At 39.8% G+C, this 26,076-nt stretch overlaps 1 protein-coding gene across 6 annotated transcripts in view; it reads left to right on the forward strand.

The window, feature by feature from the left end:
* The window catches only part of nphp4 (nephronophthisis 4), a 171,795-nt gene that overhangs the window by 108,239 nt on the left and 37,480 nt on the right, over nt 1-26,076 (forward strand). For all 6 annotated transcript variants that reach the window (XM_028582153.1, XM_028582152.1, XM_028582150.1 and 3 more), the window contains exons 16-18: nt 783-964; nt 17,987-18,147; nt 19,053-19,236. In XM_028582153.1, coding sequence (XP_028437954.1) covers nt 783-964; nt 17,987-18,147; nt 19,053-19,236 — 527 coding nt within the window. The remainder of the gene's footprint in view (nt 1-782; nt 965-17,986; nt 18,148-19,052; nt 19,237-26,076) is intronic.

Genomic DNA, 26,076 nt, shown 5'->3' on the forward strand with positions numbered 1-26,076 from the left:
AGGCCATCAAAAGTTTAAGGTGTGTGTGTGTCTGTGTGTGTGTGTCTGTGTGTGTCTATGTGTGAGAAATCACACTCAGAGGGTGGTGTTTGTGTGAAAAGGAATACACAACACCAGGAGGTACTCTTAGCCACAAATACTTTTTTCTTTCCATATGAGTCATACCAAACAAACATGATTTCCTTTGTGCTGACAGAATCCAACCACATTTTTTGACACAAACCGACAAGACATCCTGACCTTCATAGATCTAATAACTAGTTTTCATGCTGCCTTTAGTTTTAAGGAGGAGCCAAGCTATCCACTTACTGTGTAATGAATCAAAGGTGTAGAGCTGAGTTTGTACCTACTCAATCAGCAGTCCAATTTATAGCCACTTTTAAGGTGTGATTTACCACCTAAGTTCTGATCCTCATTTTTATTATTGGGTTTTTACTTTTAAGTAGTTGAGCTGAAAAACTGGCTATGGTAGGACGGTGTGCATATTTGATTTTTTTCTTTCCTGGAATTGTCTGAGGTAAATCATTAGCTGAAATGTGATTTACTCTTCCAGGTTTTTAATGACTTTTCAACCATTCATTTTCAAATATGCACACCACTCTACTCCCCACATAGATTTTGTAATAAAAACATCACAGTTAGTGTTAAATTGATAATATTCAAGGTAATAAATCAATCACTTGGACTTGTATTTACATGCAGCATTGCGGTGTTACTTTTATATATTGCACAATGAGCGATTATTATTTTCTGAATAATCATCAATCTCTGTCTGTTGCCAGAATACCAGTGGCGGGTGTTGGTCCTGATTGGCCTGACAACATCTACTTCACCTTCCAGTTCTATCGCTTTCCACCAGTCACATCGCAGCAGCTCAAACTACTGACCAGTGACAAGGTTCAGCTGAAAGCTAGCGTTCCCTGTGTCCTGGCCTCCATCAACAAAGACGGCACTGTCAACTCTGGTAAGGATCCACAGCTGCAAAAAAAATAATACTGCTCATTTCCTCACTGAAATGGAGACTCACCCTGTTCATCTCATCCCATGACACATTTACTTCATGGTCAATAAAACTGTCCTGGTACTCTATACTCCCAACAGTTTGGATACACTTTGAGCAAGAAAAAACTTGTGCAATTAAGTCCCAACACTGAATAACTGCAGTTATTTAATTAAAACAGGTTTTTTCTTACCCTGCCGACAGCCATTGACTTCCATTCATATTAGCATGGTATGAAACTGCATGGACTTGAAAGTTGCTTGAGATAACTAATCAATCACAGTGAACAACATGTTGAGTTATTTTATCAATGCATGGTAATGCGTTGGAGAACGAGAACCGACAACTTCATGCCCATGAAGGAATATGGGAAAATGCATTCATCAACATAAAAATGCAGTGTATGCTTTGGAAAACACTTGTACAACTCTGCCATTATTACAGATTCTGCATATAAGCAGGGATGTGGTTTATTTTCCTGCTCTCCGGATTAACACTGCACAATCAGTGCTTACAAATTGCAAACTCGTTCCATGATGCTCCCTGATGTTCTCTGATGCCGAGGCACTTCTCTTTCAATCAGCCGAGCGGGCGCTGATTGATGTCAAGTCTATTCATGTAGCAACTAATGAAATGGAAGAGATATTACAGCTTTTGACGGAGCGTGATATTGAGCACACAAACAATCCCAAATCCCCCCACCTTCTCTTTCCTATGCCTATCTATATTCTCCTTTCCTTTTCCCCAGACACACACTCCAGTCTAACTCAGTCAATATTTCTCTGCTTGTCTCTGCGTCTCTCTGTCTATATCATTCAGTGTGCACCACAAATCCCTCCTACATTCAGACATATCCTTCTATATATTCTAAGGCTGCGGGCCTTTCCACCTATTTACTCATAACCACTGAACTACCAAAGCGTCCCTCTCTTATTTGAAGGATTAAGCACTACGGTTATCATTTAACAGTTTGTTAGTACACAGCATTCTGTTAGTGTTGAACCAGGTAATTGTTTCCATTATTATCAAAATCTGACTCATCTGTCTCATGCAACTTTACCTGCTAAACCACAAGAAAAGTTAAATACTGTTAATGTATAAAAAAGAGCTACCCTTTCTGGAAAGATTTTTATTATAGTTTGTCATGAAATTGCAAATCAAAAAGATTAGTGAAACGGAGTGGATTCAGTGGAAATTTAGCTGTGATACTAAATCAGCTTTTTTTGTAATGCAGATATGAGAAACATTTGTGAACATTTGGAAACGATCTACAATTTTGTTCTTGTTGCTTCCAAAATTAAGTTTCTTAAATATATCAAATTCCAAACTGGAAGTTGAACAAACAATTACACCTAAACAATTGGAGATTCTCTGATTTTATTGGAGAGATGGTAATTTTGTTTATTGTTATCCATGTTTAAACAAAAACATTTAAAGCTTAAGATTTTATAACTGGTGGAATCTCCCTTTATAGTAATAATCAATAGTTGTAGACCTTCACAAAAGTAAAGTTACAGTTCCTCCTTCAAGAGCAGTGATAGTTCATTAACATTTTGGAATTGTGTGTATGAATGGCTCAGCTCCAGTCACTGGATAGACTGGAGTCTTCAATAGATTTAAAGGGATACGCTTGTTGAAATAGGGCTTATCATGGTCTCCCCTAGCTGTAGATAGGTGGGCCAACGCATTTTTTGTGCATGCATTGTTTTAGTCCGGTGCAACACCAGCAGCGCCGCCGCTAGTTAGTTTAGCGTAGTGAATGGAATCCTATGTTGCCGGTTTGCATGTTGTGAGTAAAAGTGAGCCAACAAAAGACAAAAAAAAAACAACCTAATTACTTGCACTGACACCAAAAATGCGTTGGCCCACCTATCTACAACCAGGGTAGACCGTGATAAGCCCTATTTCAACAAACAGTGGCGTATTCCTTTTAAGGTAATGATTTTGACTTTGCAATGTCAAACTGCAAATTGTCAATACTTTTAACCTCCTCTGTATTAAGCCTTTCTGTGGCTTTGCTCTAGGTCATTGTGAAGGTGTTTGACCCAAAAACAGGCAAAATTATACTCTTTTGTAGTTGATTGATTTTTGTATTTTTTCAGTAGTTTGTGAGTCTCCATACCCTGAGGCTACACTATCTGCTACTTCGTCCATGACTGATTGTTGAGATGAGCTCTTAGTATTCAGTGTGGTCTTGAGAAAGTTTGTTCTTTCCTTTTGTTACTTTTTCAACTGTATTGCTCCTTATTCAGTCATATTGACTATCTCAATCTGTGTAAAATCACTGTAGAACCCTGTACTACTCACTATACACACACGTCTTTTTCTAGCCTTGAATGCTTAAACAGTCCTTGAAGTTTGAGCTGGCTTCAGAATGCTGGTTAGTTGTCCTCTTCCTGTTATATATATATATATATATATATATATATATATATATATATATATATATATATGCTTGTGACATGCCTCTAGGGATGTCAGTAACGGTCTGTCAGTGGGTCAGTCACTCCACCACTTTGGTTCCGACTGAAATAACTCAACAACTATTGGACATTCATAGCGCCCAGAGGATGAATCCTAATGACTTTGGAAACCCTCTGACTTTTCCCCTAGTACCAGCATGAGGTTGACATTTGTTGTCATTAATAAAATGTCTCCACAATTTGGTACAGACATTCAATTCCCCATCAAGTAATAACTTTTTGGATCCTCTGACTTTTCATCGAGAACCCTCATCAGTTCAAATTTTCTCCAGTACTTTGGTTTATGACCAAATACCTGAAAAATTAATGGCATTCCCATCAGCCTCAGCTGTTCTTTGTGTTTAGTGCTGAATTTGCAAAAGTTAGCATGCTGAGATGCTGAACAAAGATGGTGAACATTGTAAATATTATACCTGCTGAACATCAACATGTTAGCATTGTAACTGTGAGCATGGTGGGATGCTTGCATTAGCATTAGCTGAAAGTGTAGCTTTGCCAAAGTACATACTCACAGAGCCGCTAGCATTGCTGTAGGCTCTTTGTTGAAAGAAGGAGCACTCCGTGACACCACTCCACGATCACTGTATGTTTTTGCCATTCATTAAAACCAACAACTTTTACTTCATTTATAGGACCATTGTAAAAGAAAGAATTAATATTTCAGGTATAATATAATGACAAACTACTACATTTTACAGCTTAGTCTTTTGTAATCTTTTACTCCCTAATTGGACAAATGAATGTTAATGTAAAACATTGAGCCCACTCTGTATTAGCTGCAGTTTAAGTGATCTATAAAGATATGAATGAACCAATTATTGTACAAGATCAATGATCCACTGACTACTCATCATTCAGTATGATTATTTGAAAGTAGCGTGTGTGTGTGTGTGTGTGTGTGTGTGTGTGTGTGTGTGTGTGTGTGTGTGTGTGTGTGTGTGTGTGTGTGTGTGTGTGTGTGTGTGTCTGAGGGTGTCTGAGGGTGTCTGAGGGTGAGGGTAAGAGAGAATATGGAATATGTCTGAGCTTCAAAGCTGCTGCAGTTATTCAGCGTTGTGATTCTTTGTCCTGCTGAGTGGAAGTTCCCTAAAAACCCATTGAATTTCTTAAAGGTCCCATGGCATGAAAATGTCACTTTATGAGGTTTTTCAACATTAATATGAGTTGCCCCAGCCTGCCTATGGTCCTTCAGTGGCTAGAAATGGCGATAGGTGTACACCGAGCTCTGGGTATCCTGCTCTGCCTTTGAGAAAATGAAAGCTCAGATGGGCCAATCTGGAATCTTCCCTTTATGATGTCATAAGGGGAAAGGTTACCTCCCCTTTCTCTGCTTTGCCCACCCAGATAATTTGGCCCGCCCATGAGAAAGAGAGAGACATCATGGCTTGCAAACAAACAAAGTGGCAGTTGGTCAAGGCCACACCACCACCCTCCACCTTGCCCCCCCTCTCTCCTCTTCAATAGCATTTAAAGCTACAGACACAGAAATGGCACATACTAAGGAAAGCTCATTGTGGGACTGGCTCTAGTGGCTGTAATTCTGCACCAAGGCTAAATTTCGGGAAAGAGACTTCAGATCCAGGACCACTGAGGCCTATATAAAAGTATCCAAAAAGCAACATGTCATGGGACCTTTAACCCTGTTGAGGCAGTGGGTGGACAACCATTTTATGTAATGTTTCATTCACACATTAGGTCTCAGAAAATGTTGTTCAATCCAGCTATCAAGTTAGTTCTACAGATGCATCTGATCAAGTTGAATGTAAAAATACAGGCAGGAAATCATCTCTCTCTACACAGGACGTGGTATATGGAACTGTGAGAGCAAAATCCAAAAATGTGTTTGTGCACTGACATAGTAAATGGGTTAAACTGTAATTCATTCATTTTCAAGTCATTTTCAACATTGGGATCCCAAAAAAAAAAAAAAGAGGAAAGCATGTCTCCCAGTCATTTTATGATACATAGACCAGCAGACAATAAGCTCCTTCACTCCCTAGCTTCCTCTTTCCCACTGTGGCACTAAACAGACTGAGAAAGAAAGTGAGACATGGCATCCTGCTGTTTACTTCATATGAGTTAGCTCACACAGCGATTGAAGTGTTCTGTTTCCACAATTTATTTCGCCAAGACAATAGGTGTACAATTTTTACAATTATGTGCAAGCAATTACAATGGTTAAACTGTAGGAAGTAACAGCTAAAATAATTCACCAGGGAGCAAAGGAATACGCAATTAGCTCCCTTTGAAATCATTTGCATTTTGAGGCGGCAACAAGAGAGAATTGCTGAAAATGCAGCAGTGGGGCACACTGGAAGTTCTGATTAGCCAATGGTAACAGCAGGTCAATATGTGACCTGTGTTATTTTTAGTAACTATTTGCCAGGGATGGGAATACTTCTGCATATGCCCTACACAGCCAGGGTCCACCCACACAGCTGTTTTCATTTGCCTCCTGATTAGAATTCTTCTCAGGTCTGTGTGGGCGTGTTCAGACTGTGCTTGATTGGCATGTCTGTGACTCTCTAGTTGGTTTTGTTGCATCTGCTAAGGTGAATTCAGATTGAACACAAGGTTTACAGGGCCTTGGGAAAGAGATGAAATGTTTGCCAGCGGTACAGTTCACAGGGTTTCCGCAGGGTCTTAAAAAGTCTTACATTCGCTGAAATATAGCGTTCTAGCTCTTAAATAATTTTAAACAGGTCTTTTCCTTCATTGGCTGCGCTTCAGAATGTTTTTTTTTTTTTTTTTTTTTTTTGCGTGATTCCGTGGTGTTGTAGATCTTTCTTTCTCTAGTCCAAATATAGCAAAGGACAGCCGTCATCCAGTAGGGGTGAGGGAAAAAATCGATACAGCATAGTAGCGCAATATTTTCTGTGGCAATACTGTATCGATACACAGCCGCCAAGTATCGATCTTTTATGATATATGTGTTGGTCAGTTTGTCTGCTTGACAATCTGATTTTGCAGCAATACAATTGAAGTGAGACGAACAAAGAGAGAAATGTATTTCTTTAGATAAAACAGATGTTGACAAAGTTTCTTTTTAGGGACATCATTTAAAGTTGGGAAAAATTTGAAGTTGGAAAAAACTATATCGCAAAATATTGCAATATGTTTGAAATCGCAATAATATTGTATTGTGACATAAGTATCATGATGATATCGTATCGTGAGGCCTCTGGTGATTCCCACCCCTATCATCCAGTTCTGCCGAGTATCTGGCGGCTCTAACTTCACACTGACCCACATAGCAGCTCTCAGCGACCTCCCTGTCGCTTTTGGATCAGAGCTAACACTAAGAGCGGAGGTGCTCTGGGTCCTTCACATGGTGACTAGACACCAGTCCTATAATGCGAATCAGGGAATTTTTTCAGATGATGTTTCTGGACTCTGACATCTGTCGTTTTTTTAAATTATTTTTTATGTCGTGATATAGGTCTTAAATTTCATTCATAATGGTCTTAGAAAGGTGTTAAAAAGTCTTAAATTTGACTTAGTGAAACCTGCAGAAACTCTGAGTTCAGTGTCCTCAGAGTAATTTAAAATTGGAGAAACCTTACATAGTGAAGTGTGTCCCCATTTTGTTGGTGTCGCTAATGGTGTCACACTATTCCACTGATCTACATGTGGTTGTAATGTGCCAAGATATGCTGCAGTGTACCTACAAAGGCAGGGAGGAGTCAGCCGCTAGCAAGCAAACATGGATGCAAACGATGTTGGATTTAAAATAGTCTATATCCACGACGTTCCACTTCCGGGATTGCTCAAGTGCCGCCTGGATTTCCGCCAGATGTCATTCTTTATGTTGTAATTTTGAACTCCGGTGGATTTATGAGCACTGTGGTTAACTGCTCCTTAGATCTCTGCAGGGTAAATCCAGACAGCTAGCTAGACTATCTGTCCAATCTGAGTTGTCTGTTGTACAACTAAAACAACTTTTGAACGTACATGTTCCACCAAAACAAGTTCCTTCCCGAGGCTATTTTGCAGCGGCATCTTGGCTCCGTCCATTGCTTAGCGCCGACCGTGCCGATTGTGATTTGATTTAAAAAATGCCAATAAACCAGAGCACGTTTCTCTCCCATCCCGGAATGCTGTGTGGACTAGCCAGACCCTCCTTTGCAGCTCTGTGGAGTAAAGTCTGGCAATGTGAGAGTAGATTTTATAGAATATTCCAGCCACTATAGCTTTTTTGTGGCTCTTGTAAATCCCTGTGCGCTGTGTTTACAGCTCCTTCTCAGAGGCAGAGCAAAACTGACAGTTGCAATTAACGTGACCTCAGTTAATCCAACAGAATACATAATCACCCTCTGTTAATAACCTCCCTTAAAGGGGTGATAGAATGATTATATAGGGTATTTCACACTGTTCCTTAAGGTTTCCTAATAGGGTATGTAACATTTGTTGGGCTGAAAATTGTCCGGGTGCTATTTTATGCGCCTTAATGCAACCCTGTGAAATAGCGCTAGAATGAAACAAGAGATGTTCTCCCTTTTATGGTATGCTCATGAATATTTAGATGAGCTGCGCGCTGATTGGTAGGTTTACAACGAGCCAAGCTCAGCAGACAATGTATAAAAGGCTCCATTACCTTGTACCTCACGTTATGGTTCCGTAGCAGACGTTTTTGTAAAAATAGGCTAACGATTGTGTCATAACCAAGCGACTTACTGTTGCATAGTAGAGGAATTACCGTATAGTACAGGAGAAGCTCGCAGGCAGTTTCGACTTACATTAGCTGTTTAGGTTTAATTACTAATGTTAACTAGCATTTTAGTTAGCAATAATGAGCCTGTGCCTATGTTATCTTCTTACATATACCTACGCTCTCCGTCTCTGCAAGATTGGGAATGATTGAGATTTCTCTTGGCACAGCTACCAGAAGACTTACAACTTTCAGACAGGTTGTTCACATCACATTTACGTCGTCTCTCTGTTGGAGGCTGCGCAGTAACGCTCAGCGCTCACCGGAAAAGTGCTTCTAATATTCTTCACTGGTCTCCGTCCAGAGCAACAGGCTCTGTTGGTCCATTTTATATATGTCAATGGCTTTAAAAACTTGGGCTTAGATGGAATAAATATGGACATTGAGCGTGCCCAGAGACTTGGTCAGTTTCAGGAGAGGGGAAGGCCAAGGAAAATTGTTGTTAAACTTCTTCGCATTAAGGACAGAGAGCTGATTCTTTCTTCTGCCAAGAAATTAAAGGGCACCAAGATCTACATTAACGAAGATTTCTCGGAAGCTGTGCAACTGAGGAGGAAAGAGTTGTGGCCGAAGGTTAAAGCTGCCAGAGAGAGAGGGGATAAGGCGAGTTTGAAGTATGATAAACTGATCATCATCCCAAGGGATGGACAAAGTCAGTTATTGGTCTAATGGGCTTTAAAGATCAGTTTTATATGTTTGTGTACATGTATGTGAGTCTGTGTTCAGGACTTATATGTATGTAGCCTACTTGATGAAGATAAAATAACTTAGGGTACAAGATATTTAATTGGATTATAATATAAGACTTATTTACTTTTAACTAAGATGACCAGCATAAATAAACTACCTAAAGGTTTAATACTTGCACATATTAATATATGTAGTTTAAGGAACAAAATTCAAGACTTGTCTTTATTTTTGCAACTAAACAAAATAGACCTACTCATGATTTCTGAAACTCATTTGGATCACTTCATAGATAATTCAGATGTTGATATAGGGGGTTTTCAATTTATAGAAATGATCGAAACAGGTTTGGAGGTGGTGTGGCCATTTATATACGGGATCATTTCCCTGTTAAACTGAGACAGGACTTAATGGTTGATGAAGTTGAGGTGTTATGGTTACACAGGTACATATTCCAAATTTAAAACCGATTATTCTTGGTTGTTGTTATAGGCCACCTAGTGCCAGGATAGAGTATGTAAATGGTTTATGTAATATGCTAGACAAGGTGACTGAGGAAAACAAAGAGATATACTGGCTGGGTGATCTAAATATTGATTGGCTATCTGAGATTTGTCCTCTGAAGAATAAGCTTAAAACCATGACAGACACCTGTGGGTTATCTCAACTAATGGATCAACCAACAAGAGTTTCTAGTAACAATACAGGATCTTTAATATCAAAATGTATTGATCATATTTACACTAATAATCCTGATATGTGCTCAACACCTATTTCTGTGACAGTTGGCTTTAGTGATCACAACTGTATTGCTGTCTCCAGGAGAACTAAGCTACCTAGAGCCTGTCCTAAAATTATTATGAAAAGATCTTATAGGGTATTTAATGAGGAGTGTTTTTTAAATGAATTGGATAATATTAAATGGAATTTGATAAGTGATATTGATGATGTGGATATATCCCTTAATTTATTTATGGATTGTTTTATGAAAGTTGTTAACAATCATGCCCCATTAAAGAAATTTACAGTTAAAGCCAAAAGTGCTCCTTGGGTTGATACTGAGTTAAAGAGCATAATGGCTCAAAGGGAAGAGGCTAAAAAGGTTGCGGTTCTTTCTAACTCTCTGGAGGACAGAAAATGTTATTGTATTTTAAGGAATCAGGTGACCAAGGAGAATAGAGTGAAAAAGAAAAAATATTTTCAGAAGAGAATTGAAGACAGTGGTACAGATAGTAAGAGAATGTGGAATGTACTTAATGAAATCATGGGGAAAAAAATCTACTTGTACTTCTTTTGTTGAATTGAATGGAGTTTATTTGACTAAGCCAATACAGATTGCAAATTATTTTAATGATTATTTTGTTAATAAGGTTTCTAATTTTAGAGAGACAATGAAATACACTGTTGATTCCAACTCAAATGAGCTAATTGAAAGGTGTATTATGAAAGATAAACTGTGTAGTTTAGAATTTCATCAGGTTAATGTTGTGCAGGTGGAAATGTTGTTGAGATCTTTGACTGTTGGAGGGTCTGTTGGTACAGACAACTTGGATAGTCGGCTGTTGAAGTTAGCAGCTGGACATATCTCTAAACCAATGTGTCACATTTTTAACAGATGTCTGGTTAGCGGTGTGTGTCCAAAACTTTGGAAGGAGGGTAAGATAATCCCTTTACCCAAGGACACAAAATCAACTTTTGTGGCCCAAATAGTAGGCCTATTAGTATTTTGCCTATTCTAAGTAAATTATTGGAAAAGATTGTATTTGAGCAAGTGCGTAGATTACTTTACTAACAATGATTTGACCACTATGTTTCAGCATGCTTATAGGTATGGTCATTCCACCTGCACTGCAATGACACAAATGTCGGATAGCTGGCTTACATCAATTGATAACTCAATGCTGGTGGGTACACTACTACTGGATTTTAGTGCTGCCTTTGATGTGATTGACCATGACATTTTTGATTTCTAAACTTATTAGTTATGGTTTTACTTCCTCAACAATTAAGTGGTTTAAGAGCTATTTGTCGGAGAGGTCGCAAAGAGTTTATTTTAATGGTGCATTATCTTGTAGCAAGTCCGTGGATTGTGGTGTTCCTCAAGGAAGTTGCCTCGGACCTTTGTTATTTTCAATTTTTCACAAATGATATGCCGTATATACTCAGTAAGGCATCATTAACTATGTTTGCAGATGATTGTACTCTTTATTATGCAGCCCCTACATGTTCAGAGCTTAATCAGGTTCTGTCTTGTGAAATTAGCAAATTGTATAATTGGATCAACACAAATAAGCTTGTACTAAATCTTTCAAAAACTATGAGTATAATATTTGGTTCTAAGTATAGATTATCTGACAATCCTAAAATTAATATACAAGTTAATGGTCAAAATGTACAGCAAGTGAAAAAGGTGAAGCTTCTTGGACTTTGGCTCGATTCTACATTGTCATGGTCTGATCACATCAGCAAAGTTGTTGCTAAAATGGGCAGAGCTGTTGCAGTAATGCGTAAATGTGCACAATTTTTAAATTCACGGTTGTTTAGTCGTGTTGTTTGTACATTGGTTTTGTGTCATTTGGATTATTGTTCTGTTGTATGGTCTGCTGCATCATGCAGTCATTTAAAAAATTACAAGTGGCTCAAAATAAGGCTGCTAGACTGGTCCTTGGTTGTTCTTTGAGAACTAGTGTTGCAGAAATGCATGAACGTCTTGCTTGGCTGGTGGTCAAGCACAGACTATCTGCTAATATGTTAGGATATTTTCATAGAATTATTAACACTCGGATTCCAAAATTTCTTTATGACTATATAATTTACTATTCAGATATGCACTCACATTACACAAGAGGGGCGAATAGTCGACAGATTTCTTTACCCCTACCTAAATCTGACTCTATGAAGAGGACCGTGTTTTATAGGTCAATTGTGTTTTGGAACAATCTTCCAGTTGGGGTTCGGGATATCAAGGGAAAAACTGGTTTTAAAAAAAGACTAAGACTATATTTGTATTCAACATCATAATATTGTCTGGATTGGCTGAGAGTTGTTGTATAACGTGCTATGTTGTTTTGTATTATTTTACTATTATTCTAATCAGTACTTTTTGTATTGTTATTTTTTATGTGTATTAATATATGATATTTTTGTGAGTAATTGTGATTGTAATTACTCACATACGTTTTGTATGTATTGTTTGGACCCCAGGAAGACTAGCTGTCGTCTCGGCGGCGGCTAATGGGGATCCTTTTAAATAAACAAATAAATAAAATGGCTGCTGCACATGAGGAGAGAGGAGAGGGCCTGCTCCTCTGCTCCTCAGTCACAGAACAGAAGAGAGAGGTTTTGGCGGCCACAGGAGAGAAATACCTTGCGTGCTCGCTGGACAATACTGGCGTCTTTACTACAGAGAGTCGCTGTCTTTTCTACAGAAAGTCGCCAGATTTGTTGCTAGTCACTTTTGTGAAAAAATGGCGCTAAGTTGGCAACATTGTCGGTGCGCAGGCAGGTAGAAAGGGGAGAAGGGACAGGGTGCGGGGGCTGGTGTAGGTAGGAGAGACAGCGGGACGCAATGGGAGAAAGACACTGGAGCAGGAATGACTGGAGCAGCCGAGGCCCGAGAAAATATCCCCTGCTGGCTTCAAACTTCATTTCTGCTCCGACACATTTAAACTCATAAAGTTACGTTACTGTACAAAGCACCAGAGACACAGTTTAGTTACAGTTTAGTCATACAGTGTGTCACACACACACACACACCAATGCAAAGTTTTGACACTTTCATTACAACTAGTAATAGTAGCCGTGCCCGGCTCGGACACAACGTGCACGGGCTTGGGTAGGTTTGGGCTTGATTTTTTGGGCCCAATCTAAGCTTTACTCACAAGCATGTGCGATTATCAACATAGTGACACGGAATGTGTTCCCAGTAGTAGCCCAACGCTACGTTAGTCCGTTGATTCGTTTTAATGCACCGCTGTGACTTAACATTAAGCATCATCAAACGCTGTCAGTCTGCAGTGTTACTTTTTTGGTTTACCATCATCATGAGTGACCCAATCGATTACAGACTGTTATATTAGACACTCTGCAACTTGCCTTATGTTGGATTTATTTGATACAAAAAACAATTTTAATACATAGCGATATGAACCTTATTGAAATTTGTTCTGTGTAAATTGTTAATAATTGAGCAATGGCAAAATAATAGCTAATTGAAAAATGTATCGTTAGATTAATTGAAAAATGTATCGATAGATTAATCGAAAAATGTATCGTTAGATTAATTGAAAAATGTATTGATAGATTAATCGAAAAATTAATCAATAGATTAATCGAAAAATAAGACATTAGTCGACGAATCAGAAAAATAATCACTAGATTAATTGTTTTAAAAATAATCGTTTGGGACAGCCCTAGTTCTTATCATGTCTCTTCATCATGACTCCACAGCCCCTTGTTCCTCGAGGATCCATGTTGGGAACAAAAAAATAGCCAAAGTACCGTGAACCGCCGCCGGCAGACAGCTCCGCGGCAACAGCTCCAGCAGCACACAGCCCATTGCAAGTCCTCTGCGACACTATGTTAGATCCACAACTCCCACTCCATTGTCCGATATCTACTCCTTAATTAAGTTCTAAACACTTTCCTCTGTGCGTACATGTACACACATGGGCCAGTGTTCCGTCGTACAGCCCTGAACACTGCATTTACGACCATGGTTCATTTTCAATATCCTTGAATAACTTCCAAACTTCTTTATAATTCCACTACTAGTGTCTGAGTAGCCTGGTTGACACCAGACCCTTCTCAGTTGTAACTGAGAGTGGGTCTGGGAAAGGTTAATTGACATATCATTTCCAAAGGGGCGTCACCAACGGACGCCGTTCGAATGATTATGGGCGCATTGGATAGTCCAACAATCCGGGTGACACTGCGCTTCGGTAGCCGTCATGTTGAATATAAACAAAAAGCTGCTCGCCGTCGCTGCGCTATCGTCGTCGCGTAAAGCCCGCCTCAACGGTTGTGATTGGTGTACAGGCCGCCTCAGCGGTTGTGATTGGGGCCTCGATTTTGGGGACATTGGAAATGGGTTTGAATAGGCTCTTCGCCAGACTGACTTGCAGAGCAAATCTCAGATTTGCCGGAAGTTCGTCAGGGTTTACCCAGGCTAGTGTCTGAGATCTACGCAACCTAAATTCAGAACACCAGCTGGTCTCAGAACAGTGGTCTGTATGTACATTTTGGGGCGTGACAAAGGTACAGACCAGAGCCAATTAAGGTACAGCCACCGAGTTGACGTCAACTATTAGCTTCGTTGAGATTTGCCCGTTTTCAGCAGCAGTTTCAAATTGTGAGATTTTGCAGAGGAAAGAGGTGTCAATGGGACGTGGAGGTTCTCTGTATGTCCCATTTACCCACTGAACTGTCGTTATTCAACTATGACAAGGTAAACTCGGTTTTGCATTCTATCTTCCCTTTAAATGCATATGCAATTGACCAATTATAGCTTAGCAACCGTAACTTTACAGGGTTCTTGTTTTGTAAAACATTAATTAGCTGATATAATCCGCCACTATTCATTATCCCAGTGAATCCCACTTTGCTCTTTTCTTATAACAAGGCGAGAGACATATACAACTTTGCTTCACAACTCCATTAAACATTTCTACATTTGCACAAATGTTTTTGTCGTATTCAAGATATCCTCCAAATGAAACGGAAAACTATATTGTCAATCCAAATGTGTGTGCAGCTTGCTATAATAAAAAATGTGAATGTATCTAAAAAACTGTTGCAGATAATTACATTTAGGTGGTAGTGATTAGCGCATCATATTCCTGATATTGCAGTGAGAAACCTTAAGTGGCCAACATGCAGCATGTAGCCTTAGTCTACCGTGATGCCCTGGTTTGCGTCAGTCTCTTCATCTAGCTGTACACTCTGTGCATCCTCTCTGTCTGGGGGGAACTAGCTGCACACGCATGCACGCACACACACACACACACACACACACAGACACACACACACACACACACGTACACGTACAACCCTAAGGCCAGATCTGTCAGCTCCTCCCCGCTTGCGAGCACAAATACACATTCTTTTTCTCCCGCTCTCCTTCTGTGCTCTCATCGCCACCAGTCCACTGCACACAAGCCCAGAGCATGCTGGGTGAACTAATGGTCCAAGTGGAGAGAGTTGGCGAATGGTTGGGAAGAGGGGGAGGGGGACGTGAAGGAGTCTGTGTAGGTTAGGTTAGGGGAAAAGACTTCTTAAGCAGCACAGAAATATCAAGACTGCTTTGGTCTTTGTCTCTTTATCATTTTCTTGAATACTGCCAAACAGGTCTGTAATAGCCTCATACTGTTGTCACTGTTGTCTACTTGAGATAAAAATGGAGGTGCCCCTTTTCAGTTTTTGTTCCTTTTTTTTATTTTAGATATCTGATCAGAAAAACCATTCCAGCGTGGTTGGATTTTACTCAGCACCTGTCTGTGGAACCTTCACTTTAACCTCCCTCATCTCACTTTAATGAGCTGCAACCCGCTCAGATTAATTGAAGTGTCTCCTTTATTCCAGTCCATTTGTCTACCTGGAAGTGATTTTTGTGTTAGCACGACGCCATGGTGATTCGGTCTATTACTGTATGTAACAAAATAATCTAAGCTCAAAGACAGGAGCAGACATCTGTGAACACCAGACCAAAACCAGACACACACACACACACACACACACACACACACACACACACACACACACACACACACACACACACACACACACACACACACACACACACACACACACACAGGACCACCTGCTATAATGTAACTAAAGTTCTACACAAGTAAGGGACCTTTGAGCTTCGATTATTTTCTCGCATAAGATAGTTATATTGACAAGAAGAGGTCCTTAAAATACTTGAAATTTGAAAATCAGCAATGTGAGGCATAGGCATAACAGCTACTTAATGGACCTTGTGGGGAGAGTGTTTTCTCAAAATCAGGCGCAGGTATGTTAGACTAGAATTCCTTAATCTATCTGTCACTTGAAGTACTTGAAAGTGTCAAAAGCTAAACCTAAAAAGATCTTATAAGTGATTTGAAAGGATTCAGGTATTAAAAGTTTATTGAAGACTGCGTGGAGGCTTTGATAGGGAGTTGCAGGAATGCTTTGGGGGAGAACTGTAGGAGTTGAGTTGGCTTATAGACCCACACTCACACCTTTGATACACACGCACCCTAACATTAACACAGTGCTGCAGGGTTGGCTTTGGTTTGGCCTGCAGCTGAATGATTTTACCCACTAACCAGCTGAGTTGGATCACTGATGGGGTCCGTTTCATTTGAGTTATTTGAAGTTAAAGGAGTTATTTGAAGTTAGAGGAGTTATTTGAAGTTAGAGGATGAGTCAGATTTTATGTTGGTGGATCGCAGAGCTGTCATCAGAAGCTTGTTTTACATTCTCAAAATCAGTCTGGGCTTTTACTCTGATCTGATTAATCAAAATGAAATGGCTGGTGTTCATGTGACCTTTCAGGAGTGGGCAAAATAACAAATGGCTAACAATATCAATGCTAAATTTGTAAAGAGATTTACGGCTGCCCATTGTCCTCAGAACAGCTTCAGTCCTCAAACTGTGTGTATAGTATTTTATTCAAAAAGAAAAAAAAACTTTCTTCTGAGTAATGAAGAGGGGAATTAACTCCTCTTAAGGGTCCAGTGTGGATGTGCTGATTAAAGCCATGACTTTATCCCCCTGTTCATAAAATCACTCTTGATGTTTTCTGGCTATGTTAGGCGCCATTATCATCTTGAATTATCGGAACCCTAGGGTGTTTCTGATTTGCTGAAATGGCCTCATACTCCCTGGTTATTGTACTCCCATGCAGCGCAATCATCAGACCTAATGACTCCCAGTAGATGGCTACTGCACCAGTTCAGATCTGTCCACAAGGTTGACAGCTGGTTACAGACATTATGGCTCTTCCTCCAAATCCAAAGCCATCTGGATCAAGGCAAAAGGCAAAAATAATGATCAGATTGGGGACTTTTTTATCCACGTTGTGTATTTTTATCAACTTGCCATTGCATTAATGCAGGGTATCATACAAATGGCGGACAAATTAAAGGGTGATTTAGTGTTGCACTTTCATAAAGATAGAAAAAAATATGAGATACGGACAAAACACAGGGTCCTACATCTTCCAAATTTTGTTTGCAACACTATTTTCATTATCAGTTAATCTGCTGAATACTTCCTTGATTAATATTTTGGTCTGTAAAATGTCAGTAAAGCGACATAATGCTTTTCTTTAGCCAGATTCAAATGTCTTGATTTCCTCGACTATCACTCCAATACTTCAATATCATTCAATTTCATATGGAATAAGACATATAAAAGCAGCACATGTCCACAATTGACGAGGTAAAATGAGGAATGTTTGGATAACAAAATGATTTAAACTGTTAAACGTTTATTAAAATACTTGCCAGTTACTTTTCTGTCAATCAACTAATCAAATAATCAGCTAACCATTAGAGATCTACGTCCAAGCTTGGGATTCAAGGTTGTGGCTGTAACCAATCCTAACCAGTAGATCCACATGATTATATGTGTCAGTTGAAACAGAAGCTATAGTCGTTGCTAGGAGCAGATAACAACACTTTTAATTTTTGTTTTATGACAATATAACACATATATAACTTTTATATGTAAAAGTTGTTATTCGTGTAGGTTGACTTAGAACAACCAATACAGCTGCATCTATCTCCTCCATGTTTTTCTCCTGTTTTTAGTGGATGTAGCTCGGTAGCTATCTCTGTAGGAAGTTGATGTCCTAACTCTTAATGATGATGATTTGATCTATTTTTACTCAGTGATGCACTGTACAGCACCTTGTTACCATGATTTTGAAAGGTGCTTTATAAATAAAGTTTACTTACTTGCTTACTACTTACTACGAAGCTCTGAGGGGCTGATTGGTTTTCCAGCTGGAGGAAACCGCCTTCATCTACCATAACATCACATATTGTAATCATATTATTCATTTTTGAACAGTGTATGTGTTTATCCCTCCATGCTGAAGTCTCCTCTCTCCTTGTCCAGGCTCTCCAGGTCTGCAGGTGCAGTTCAGAGTCGATGAGGGTTTCTTGAGGCCAGGAGAGAAGCGCTGGTTCCTGCGCTACCTGGCCCTCCACACCATGCACATCGACATCTGGGACAGCGACTCATTGCTCCTCATAGGTTCCACTGCCATCGAGCTCAAGGTAAAAGACTGAGGTTGACTTTTCATTCAGATGTATGGAGATGAAAGTGATCATTTGTCATTATTAGTTCTAGTATTACTCACAAACTCTTAATTTCCACTGACGTGGTGTTCTCACAAGAACCTCCCAGAGTTAAGCATCAACAAAAGAAAAAACACATCCGACTTACACATGCATTGTCAATTCGTGACACACCTTCATTGTAACGCAGTGCATCTGTCATGGATTCACACAGCGTTTCCAGATTGTTTAAACACATTTGTGTTTGAGTGAACCAGATGTTGCAGAGAAAACTGCTTTTGATAATAGAATATCAAATACAGAAACTACTCCTACCTACCCAGTTTTCCTCAAATACACAAAACAGACATTTCCTAATACATGTTATAAATGGTTTTACTCTGTCTACTGGGACAAGAACAAATACAAATGATTATATTTTATGAGATTTGCAAACGTACTGGAGGCTTAACAAACCAAGTGCTATTTAATTTTGCTCCCTGTGTACTCTGTGTTGAAGGATTTGACCGAAGCAAGTTTCCCTCCTATTTTAATCCCGAAAGTAAAAACGAACCACACATATAAGGGTTTTTTAATTGAGGTCTTTTCAACTCTGCTATTTATTTATTGGATAGAAACTTTCTTGCCAACCTTCATGTAGAATTGATTTGTTTAGCAATTTGGTGACATTTTTAAAGTATTTAATAAGGAAAAAATAAAGGAGTAGTTTACAATTGGGCAGTGCTGTTTTGACCATATTCATTCATTTAGCAATAACTCTCATTCCTAGTGTATATGTGCTTTCATTTTCTTGCTAGTCTGTCTTCATTTAATCATCACTGATGAGCACAATTGTGTTTAATGCATCTCATTTCCTTTTCTCCTACTGTATTTTGCATCCCCAGTACATGTTGCGTCAGGGTAAATCGGCAGTGCAGGCCCTTCACGAGGTGGAGGTGCTGACCACTGATTACGTGGGAGAGGACACCCCACTGACAAGCACAGATGTGGGCCAACGGCCAAACCTCAGCCCCATGACGGTCCACACCATTATCAGGGGCCGGCTGCACATACGCACAGGCAACATAGGCAAGTACTGCAAGGCTGTTTTTGACACTTGAAGTTCTTATATAGCCAGATACTGACATGCCCATGGCTAACATCAACATAGAATATCAACAGATGGACAGACCAACCAAACAAACTTCCTTAACTGTGACAAAATGATCTCAACTCAAGGTCCACCTACTAGCCTTTTTAGAGCTTTCAACTGCATTGAACTGGTACACGTCGCATTGTGGGACCAAAGTATGGAATTTTGGTTGATATTATTTTTGGCACACATATTGATCTCAAGGCCAATAATTAAACGTCCATGCTTAACCTCCTTAGGCTCTTCTTCATGAATAATCAATGATTCTTATTCCCTGATTGTGCTGATTGTACAAGTCATCAGGGGGGCCGTGGGACCTTAAAAAGTCTTCAATCACTTTTCCTAAAAAATAAGGCTTTAAAAAGTATTAAATTGTCTTAAATTCAGAATGGATAGGTCTTAAATATTTTTATGTCATGTCACCGCGAGAATGCAGGCAATTTGTTCTGCCCATAGTTCTGCCAGGTCGAATATTTATATAACATATATATAACATATATTTATATAACATGGAGAAATGCAAGTTCAATTACAAATGGCTTGAAAAGAACGAGTATTCTTGGTTATGGTCGGTGCCTGGAAATGTTTATGAAGCAAACTGCGTTATGTGTCGGAAGAATTTCAAACTTGGGACAATGGGGATCAGAGCGGTGGAATGACTCATGATTGTTAATGGATATATGCGAGAGCCTTTTGCTATTGTGCTCCCAGATATGGTACTAGGTACTGATGAATAAGCATAACGTGCTGTATGGTTAATGCACTTGCATGGAGTATTGAATGAAGTATTAGGTACAAATTTGTCTGACCAGCCAGGTAGTTGTCTCACTTTGTGTTGCTGTTAGCCCATACTCCTGTGGAGAAACTTTGTTGGGACACAGAGGAGGGTTGAGAGTGAATGCATGGACTGAGGGATGTAGTGAAAAGCTTTGTTCTAGCTTTCAAAAGAAAATCCAGTTTCATTATCACCCAAATCTTCTTCTGCTTCTGAAATATTTACAAGTCATATTCCATTTGGAGCCTCAGATTATGAAGTAATGTTGTCTGTTTACTTTGATTGATGTGTAGAGTTGGAAAATGAATGTCTCCCCAGGGCTTCTGCTGCTGCTGCTGCTGTTGAAAGTTCCCATTTTCTGAAGGTGTGCAGGCTTGCAAAGCAAACACTGTGCCAAAGTGAAATGTCTTGATGTGATAGTTCCACTCCGTCTAGCAACTGAGCACCTTTTTTTTCTTCCCTCTCACTCATCCAATTTGGGCCTGGCGTGCCCCTGCGGTGCGATGGCAGCTGACAATAGCTTCCTCACCATTAATCAACTGTTGAAACTGATACTCCCTCTCATAAACAATGCATCATTCTCTGGGCCTCAGAAACTCTGCAGAGTGCCATTGTTGGGGCTAAATATGCCAGCACTTATCACTCAAAGTAGGTTGAGAGCACAGTGGGTTATTGGGTGTGCTGGGGATGGGTGGGGTGGGGGAGGGGGGGGGGAGGTTGTGCCTGGCATGTAAATTCCAATCAAGGCTCAGATACCCATCAGGCGCTTTGGCCGACAGTCAGAATCAATTTGCGGAGGGAGGACTCGCAAGCACTTTTCTTTGTTTCTGCTTCCGTCTGTCGCTGCCTTTCTTACACTTCACACTTCACACTTCTCTCTTTGCTCTTTATCACTGTCTTCCTGTTTTCTCCTTTTCATCAATTTACCTCTTACCCGTGTATCCCACACTCTCTCTTCCACCCTCAATTTTATTTAGAGATTTGTTTTCTTCTCTCACCTTTTCTCTCTTTCTTTGCGCATGTCATCAAGCTGTAATAAATAATACAGCTTGCGCTCTTATTCGGTGGGTGGTAAAATAATGTGAAGCTCGGTCATTTAAGCTCACTGTGTGACTCAGAAGTTACTCACGACAGATGGGTTTGCTGTATGAAGACTTTGACAGAAATTTTATAGGAAGGACACGCACGCACGCACGCATGCACACACACACAAGCATGTGTGCATATAAAATCACTCACACATGCCAAGAAGACATGCACTCATGCATGCAGGCAGGCGTATAGACAGAGCGTGGACAGGATGTGTGATGAGGCAGGGTGGCAGAAATGAGAGACGGATAGGTAGAGTATATCACTGACATCATGTGAGAACCCTGCAACTCCAATTTTTGTGATTCTCAAGTTCAATAGAAGAATTACATGGCTTTTCTATGGATTAGAAAAATTCTAATACACCTAAATCCCAACTGGATGGACTCAAAAATGCACACTCAATGACAGGCTATATTTATGTGTTGACAGTGTGCAGATACAGCTTTTGGATTTCAGCTCGAGAGGTTAAGGAAGGTTGCTTGAAAAAGGTTGATGACACAGTGTGAGAGAAGAGAAGAATTGTGTGGCAGTGTGACAGGAAGGGTAGCTAAAGCAGTGAAAGCTTTTTTTTTTTCAGTGAGCCTGAAATTTCATTTTGTTGTGAGGATCTTGTTGATTTAGAATGATGTGCTGATTTAATTTTATTCATGCATTGTTATATGATAATGTTGACTAGTGTAATGTGTACCAAATAATTCTTGAATATGGGCCAAGGGCCTTTTATTAGCTCAATTGCAGGCTTTATTTGAAACAGGCTTATGTAGGACAGAGGCCCTTTTCTAATTTCCCTTATTACTATTATAGTTTAGTCCTCTCTGTTTTCTGATCTGCTCCTGTTCTCATTTGTTGTTGATTCTGCTTGCTGTAAATGTAAACTGAAATTCCTTCATGTTTACCTGTTGTTTTGATAAATTAAGCATTTATTAGTACAACACAGTCATGTGTACTGTTCTGCTGCAAGTTTTCTCTTTCCCGATTGTTTTCAACTACTATTTCCAGTTGCTTTGAATTTGCCTTTTTTTGTTTTTGCTGTTAAGCAACTGTCAATGAAACTCAACACTTTGTGTACAGATTTATCATAAAAAAACGCCTTTCATTGACTCAGGTCATCATCCCTCCCATTTCTGATTAGCTTTTGATTTGAAACAATTGCAGGAAATGTTAAATTCCAGTGACAGCAACTTAAATAGCCCTATAGAAAATGGCATAATGGAGGTGAGTATAGCATGTAGTTGCGCTGACCGAATTTTGTAGAAATTCTGCATTTACCATATAAACCATGGTGTTACATAGTCAACCTAAAATGAATATAAGATTTTTTTTTTTTTTTATTTGTTAAATGATAATACGGTTTAATTTTAAATAATCATGTGGATCTCTCTCTCGCTCTCCTCCCCCCCTCCCAATCTATGCCATATTCACAAGCAATGCAGTCCTGACCACATACTGCTCTCTCCCTTTTCTAATTTTACGTGTTTCAGTCATGCATGCTATTAATCATGTCTTTGCTTCTCCCCGTTGGGAATTAGACTTCATTGGAAAAAGTGAGTGGCAGAGTGGCATTTCCAAATGAAAAAGAGTGAAACACCAAATGATATCCTTTTTAATCATCACAAAGGTGGGATTGACAAGTAATTAATTAAATGGTAATGATATACGCTGTCAGGCCTATTCAATCATTCTGTAAAGCAGCTTTTATTAATAGCGTCATAAGGCCCAAAGAAATTGGCTTAATCTGAATAATAGAGAGTTGTGAAAACGTTGCTCAAACATGGGGGGTTTGGTTTTGCTGTTGATGAAGAAAAAAAAGCACTCCTCCCAGAGAACTGTAGGAGCAGATGAGGAGTGTATAAACCATGACGACCGCCTGCTTGTCCCATGAAACTGATCAACTGGTGAATCCAGAGGAAAGCTACTATGCTTTATTGATTTCATCTGCTTAATCCACGTGAACTCTGAGTGGAAAATAAAGATAGAGGCAGGGGAAGAGATACATCAACCTGAACACAGTTGAAAACTGCGCAAGAGCTCAACGTTTGAAAGCTGGTAATTATTTTAAATTATTATTATTTTTTAAGATTATTTTTTGGGCTTTTCCGCCTTTAATTGACAGGACAGCTAGGTGAGAAAGGGGAGAGAGAGAGAGTGGGAAGGAAATCGTCACAGGTCGGATTCGAACCCTGGACCTCTGCTTTGAGGCATAAATGTAAACATAAACAGTATACGTGCTACCCACTGAGCAACCCGGCCACAAAAGCTGGTACTTTTTAGCACCTGTCGACATAATTACATAGACAAAAGCCTGTTGAGTCAAAGCACAATCCTCAGTATGTGTGAGCAGCTCTGTCCCAAAGATGATAAATAAAAAAAACAAAAAAACATTGAATAATATTTGTAATTCATAATGTCGTTGTATCATCATGATGTAAAGCGCAGACAGATACTGTGGATTAATTGATGACCTTTTGTAATATATTATCTCTCTTAAACAAACAGGCAAGCAAACACAAATATATAGATGGCAGATGGATAAAAGTAAAGGAAGGGTGACATAAAAAAGTAAAGAATGAAAGAAACAAGGAAAGGCAAACCGTTTTCATACATTTGAGGCTGTAGAACAAGTTAACAAACCATATGACAAAGGGATGTATACTGATCTCAAAAGAAATGGTGCCTTCATTGGTATTCGGTATGCTCTCACTGTGTTTATTAAGTTGTGTCTGCATGTCTGCATTACCATTTACCTGCCAGCAGCGGGACCTGAGCAAGGCAATGTTGTTCAGTCTCTATGTCCATTCCTTTAATCCAAAGTGAGCTTTGAATGTTGAGCTAATGTTCCCTGGATGATAGTTCCTAATGATTTTGGTGACATCCCTTAACCATTTGCCTAGTTGGATATGTACAAAAACAAAATGTAGCTCTCTTACTGTATGTAAGAGCTTGTTGACCGTGAGAATGACAATGTAAGAGATTTATTTCACTCATCAGTCCACAGTTGTTTCGTTAGGACGGTTCCTGCCATTTCAGCTCTTCACACGTTCGCTGCACTTAGCGCTCTGCTGCTCTGTCTCCTCAGATAAGGGCCTTTCAGACCAAAGGCAGCAATGGCACCGCTTCGCTCTGAAACCCAATGTGTCCAATGGCTTGCACTGCGCCACGACAGTTTCGCTGCATCGAGCAAAGCGTTTGGTCTGAAAGGGATGCCCCTGCGCCTCCATCTTGTCATTCAATCATTGTTATAAAAGTATTGATTAGGGCAACTGTAAGGCAACAAATTGGTGCTTATTTTGGCTGATAATAACTTTAAATTACACACATATTTTTGACTGGACCTAAATTAGGATGTGTGAGCCAAGGCTGCAGCTGTTTATATAATAGATTGTGATGCTTTTTATGGTCAAACTCTATCTTACACACATATTGTTTGAGTTTAGCTTCATGAAAAGGTAATATTAGCTGCATTGCCAAAAAATGAAGACAGTGAGCGCTTTCAACTTGGAAAGATTTTGATAATATTTGCCTGCAGTAAAAAGGTCCACATCTGACAGAAGGGAAAGCCTATTGATATGAACTCATTTTGCTGACTGAGCTGTGTCTGTATAGTTTCTCTCTAACTCTCACAGTCTCTTGCTGTCCCTTTTGCTGTTCACACACACACATACACAGAAAGCATGTATCTGCTTCAGCACAGTAGCGAAGACGGATTAGAACCTTCTCCAGACCTCACACTGCTCCTCATCTGCAGTTTCCTGATAAGCCCTGGAGAGACTGACTGTTGAAGCAGGAAAGATTAGACAGAATTCTGCTTAAAACTGCCACCAGTGGAACAAAATATCAGTGAAATTTACTTAACAATTAGTTTAGCCATGAGGCTTCCCTAAGGGGTGCACATACAGTATGTCTCACTCATTAAAAGCTCTTGCTGTTGGCACTTCAAGGCCCAACTTTTGTAACCTTGCTTTTAGCCCTGAGGTGAGAGGGAGGCGGAATAAATCAAATATTGCAGACTACTTTGAAACCCCCTTGGTGCTTGCTCCCATTTGTTCTGGGGCCCAGTAAATCAGTGGTATGTTGTGGCCTTAACCTCAAGAACTGCCAGCAGAGCAAAGAGGGCGGGCAGGTGGGGTAGTGCCGAGTAGGGTTATTGTCATGCAACAGAGAAAGGTAGTCAATAAATTTGATAGAGTTCAGCCCCCTGGCACTTTGTTCACAATTACTCTCCTCCCCACAGACAGCTCAGAGCAGCAAACGCTGTGCTGAGCTTTCTCTCCGCAACACAAACCAGGAGTATTAGCTTACATTTCAGTGATCAGGATCATTTGCAAGTGGGATTCAGCAGTTAGGGACGGATATTGTGACTGAGAGTAAGACGTCCACGTTAACCTGGATTAGCGCTAAAGTAGGTATGATCTGATGAGCCTAATGATGGTTCTAGTGATAGCCGATTAATTAAAATGATTGACTGATTAAATCAGAGGGTCATAATTGGGTTCATCATCAAGCCGTTTGTTTTATTGTGGCCAAGTAGCACCGTGTGTTCATCTTATCATGTCCTTGCAGGCTTATTGTATAATTCTATCCATTATCAAAGCATTTCTCAACACAGAAGAAAGCAGGCTAAAAGGCCCATAATGAGGCATTGGGAACGAGATCTCTATGGCTTTGTTATTGATTGAAGATATTTATGCCACAGCAGAAGTCTTCACAGTAATTTTTGGGAAAAATAACTTAAGACAAATACATTTGGCTGAGTTGTGTGGCCAGGGAAGGGAGATGGATGATGAGGGGAATGCATTGGGACAGCAGGCACCTCACCCATTAATCTGCAGAACTGCCCTGTCTGTCTGTTTGCATGGCAACACCAGCTCCCCATTACTCATTTAGCTGCCGCCTATTATCAGTTTGTTGA

The sequence above is a fragment of the Perca flavescens genome, chromosome 7 (genome assembly GCF_004354835.1).
Source record: "Perca flavescens isolate YP-PL-M2 chromosome 7, PFLA_1.0, whole genome shotgun sequence".
Lineage (NCBI taxonomy): Eukaryota > Metazoa > Chordata > Actinopteri > Perciformes > Percidae > Perca > Perca flavescens.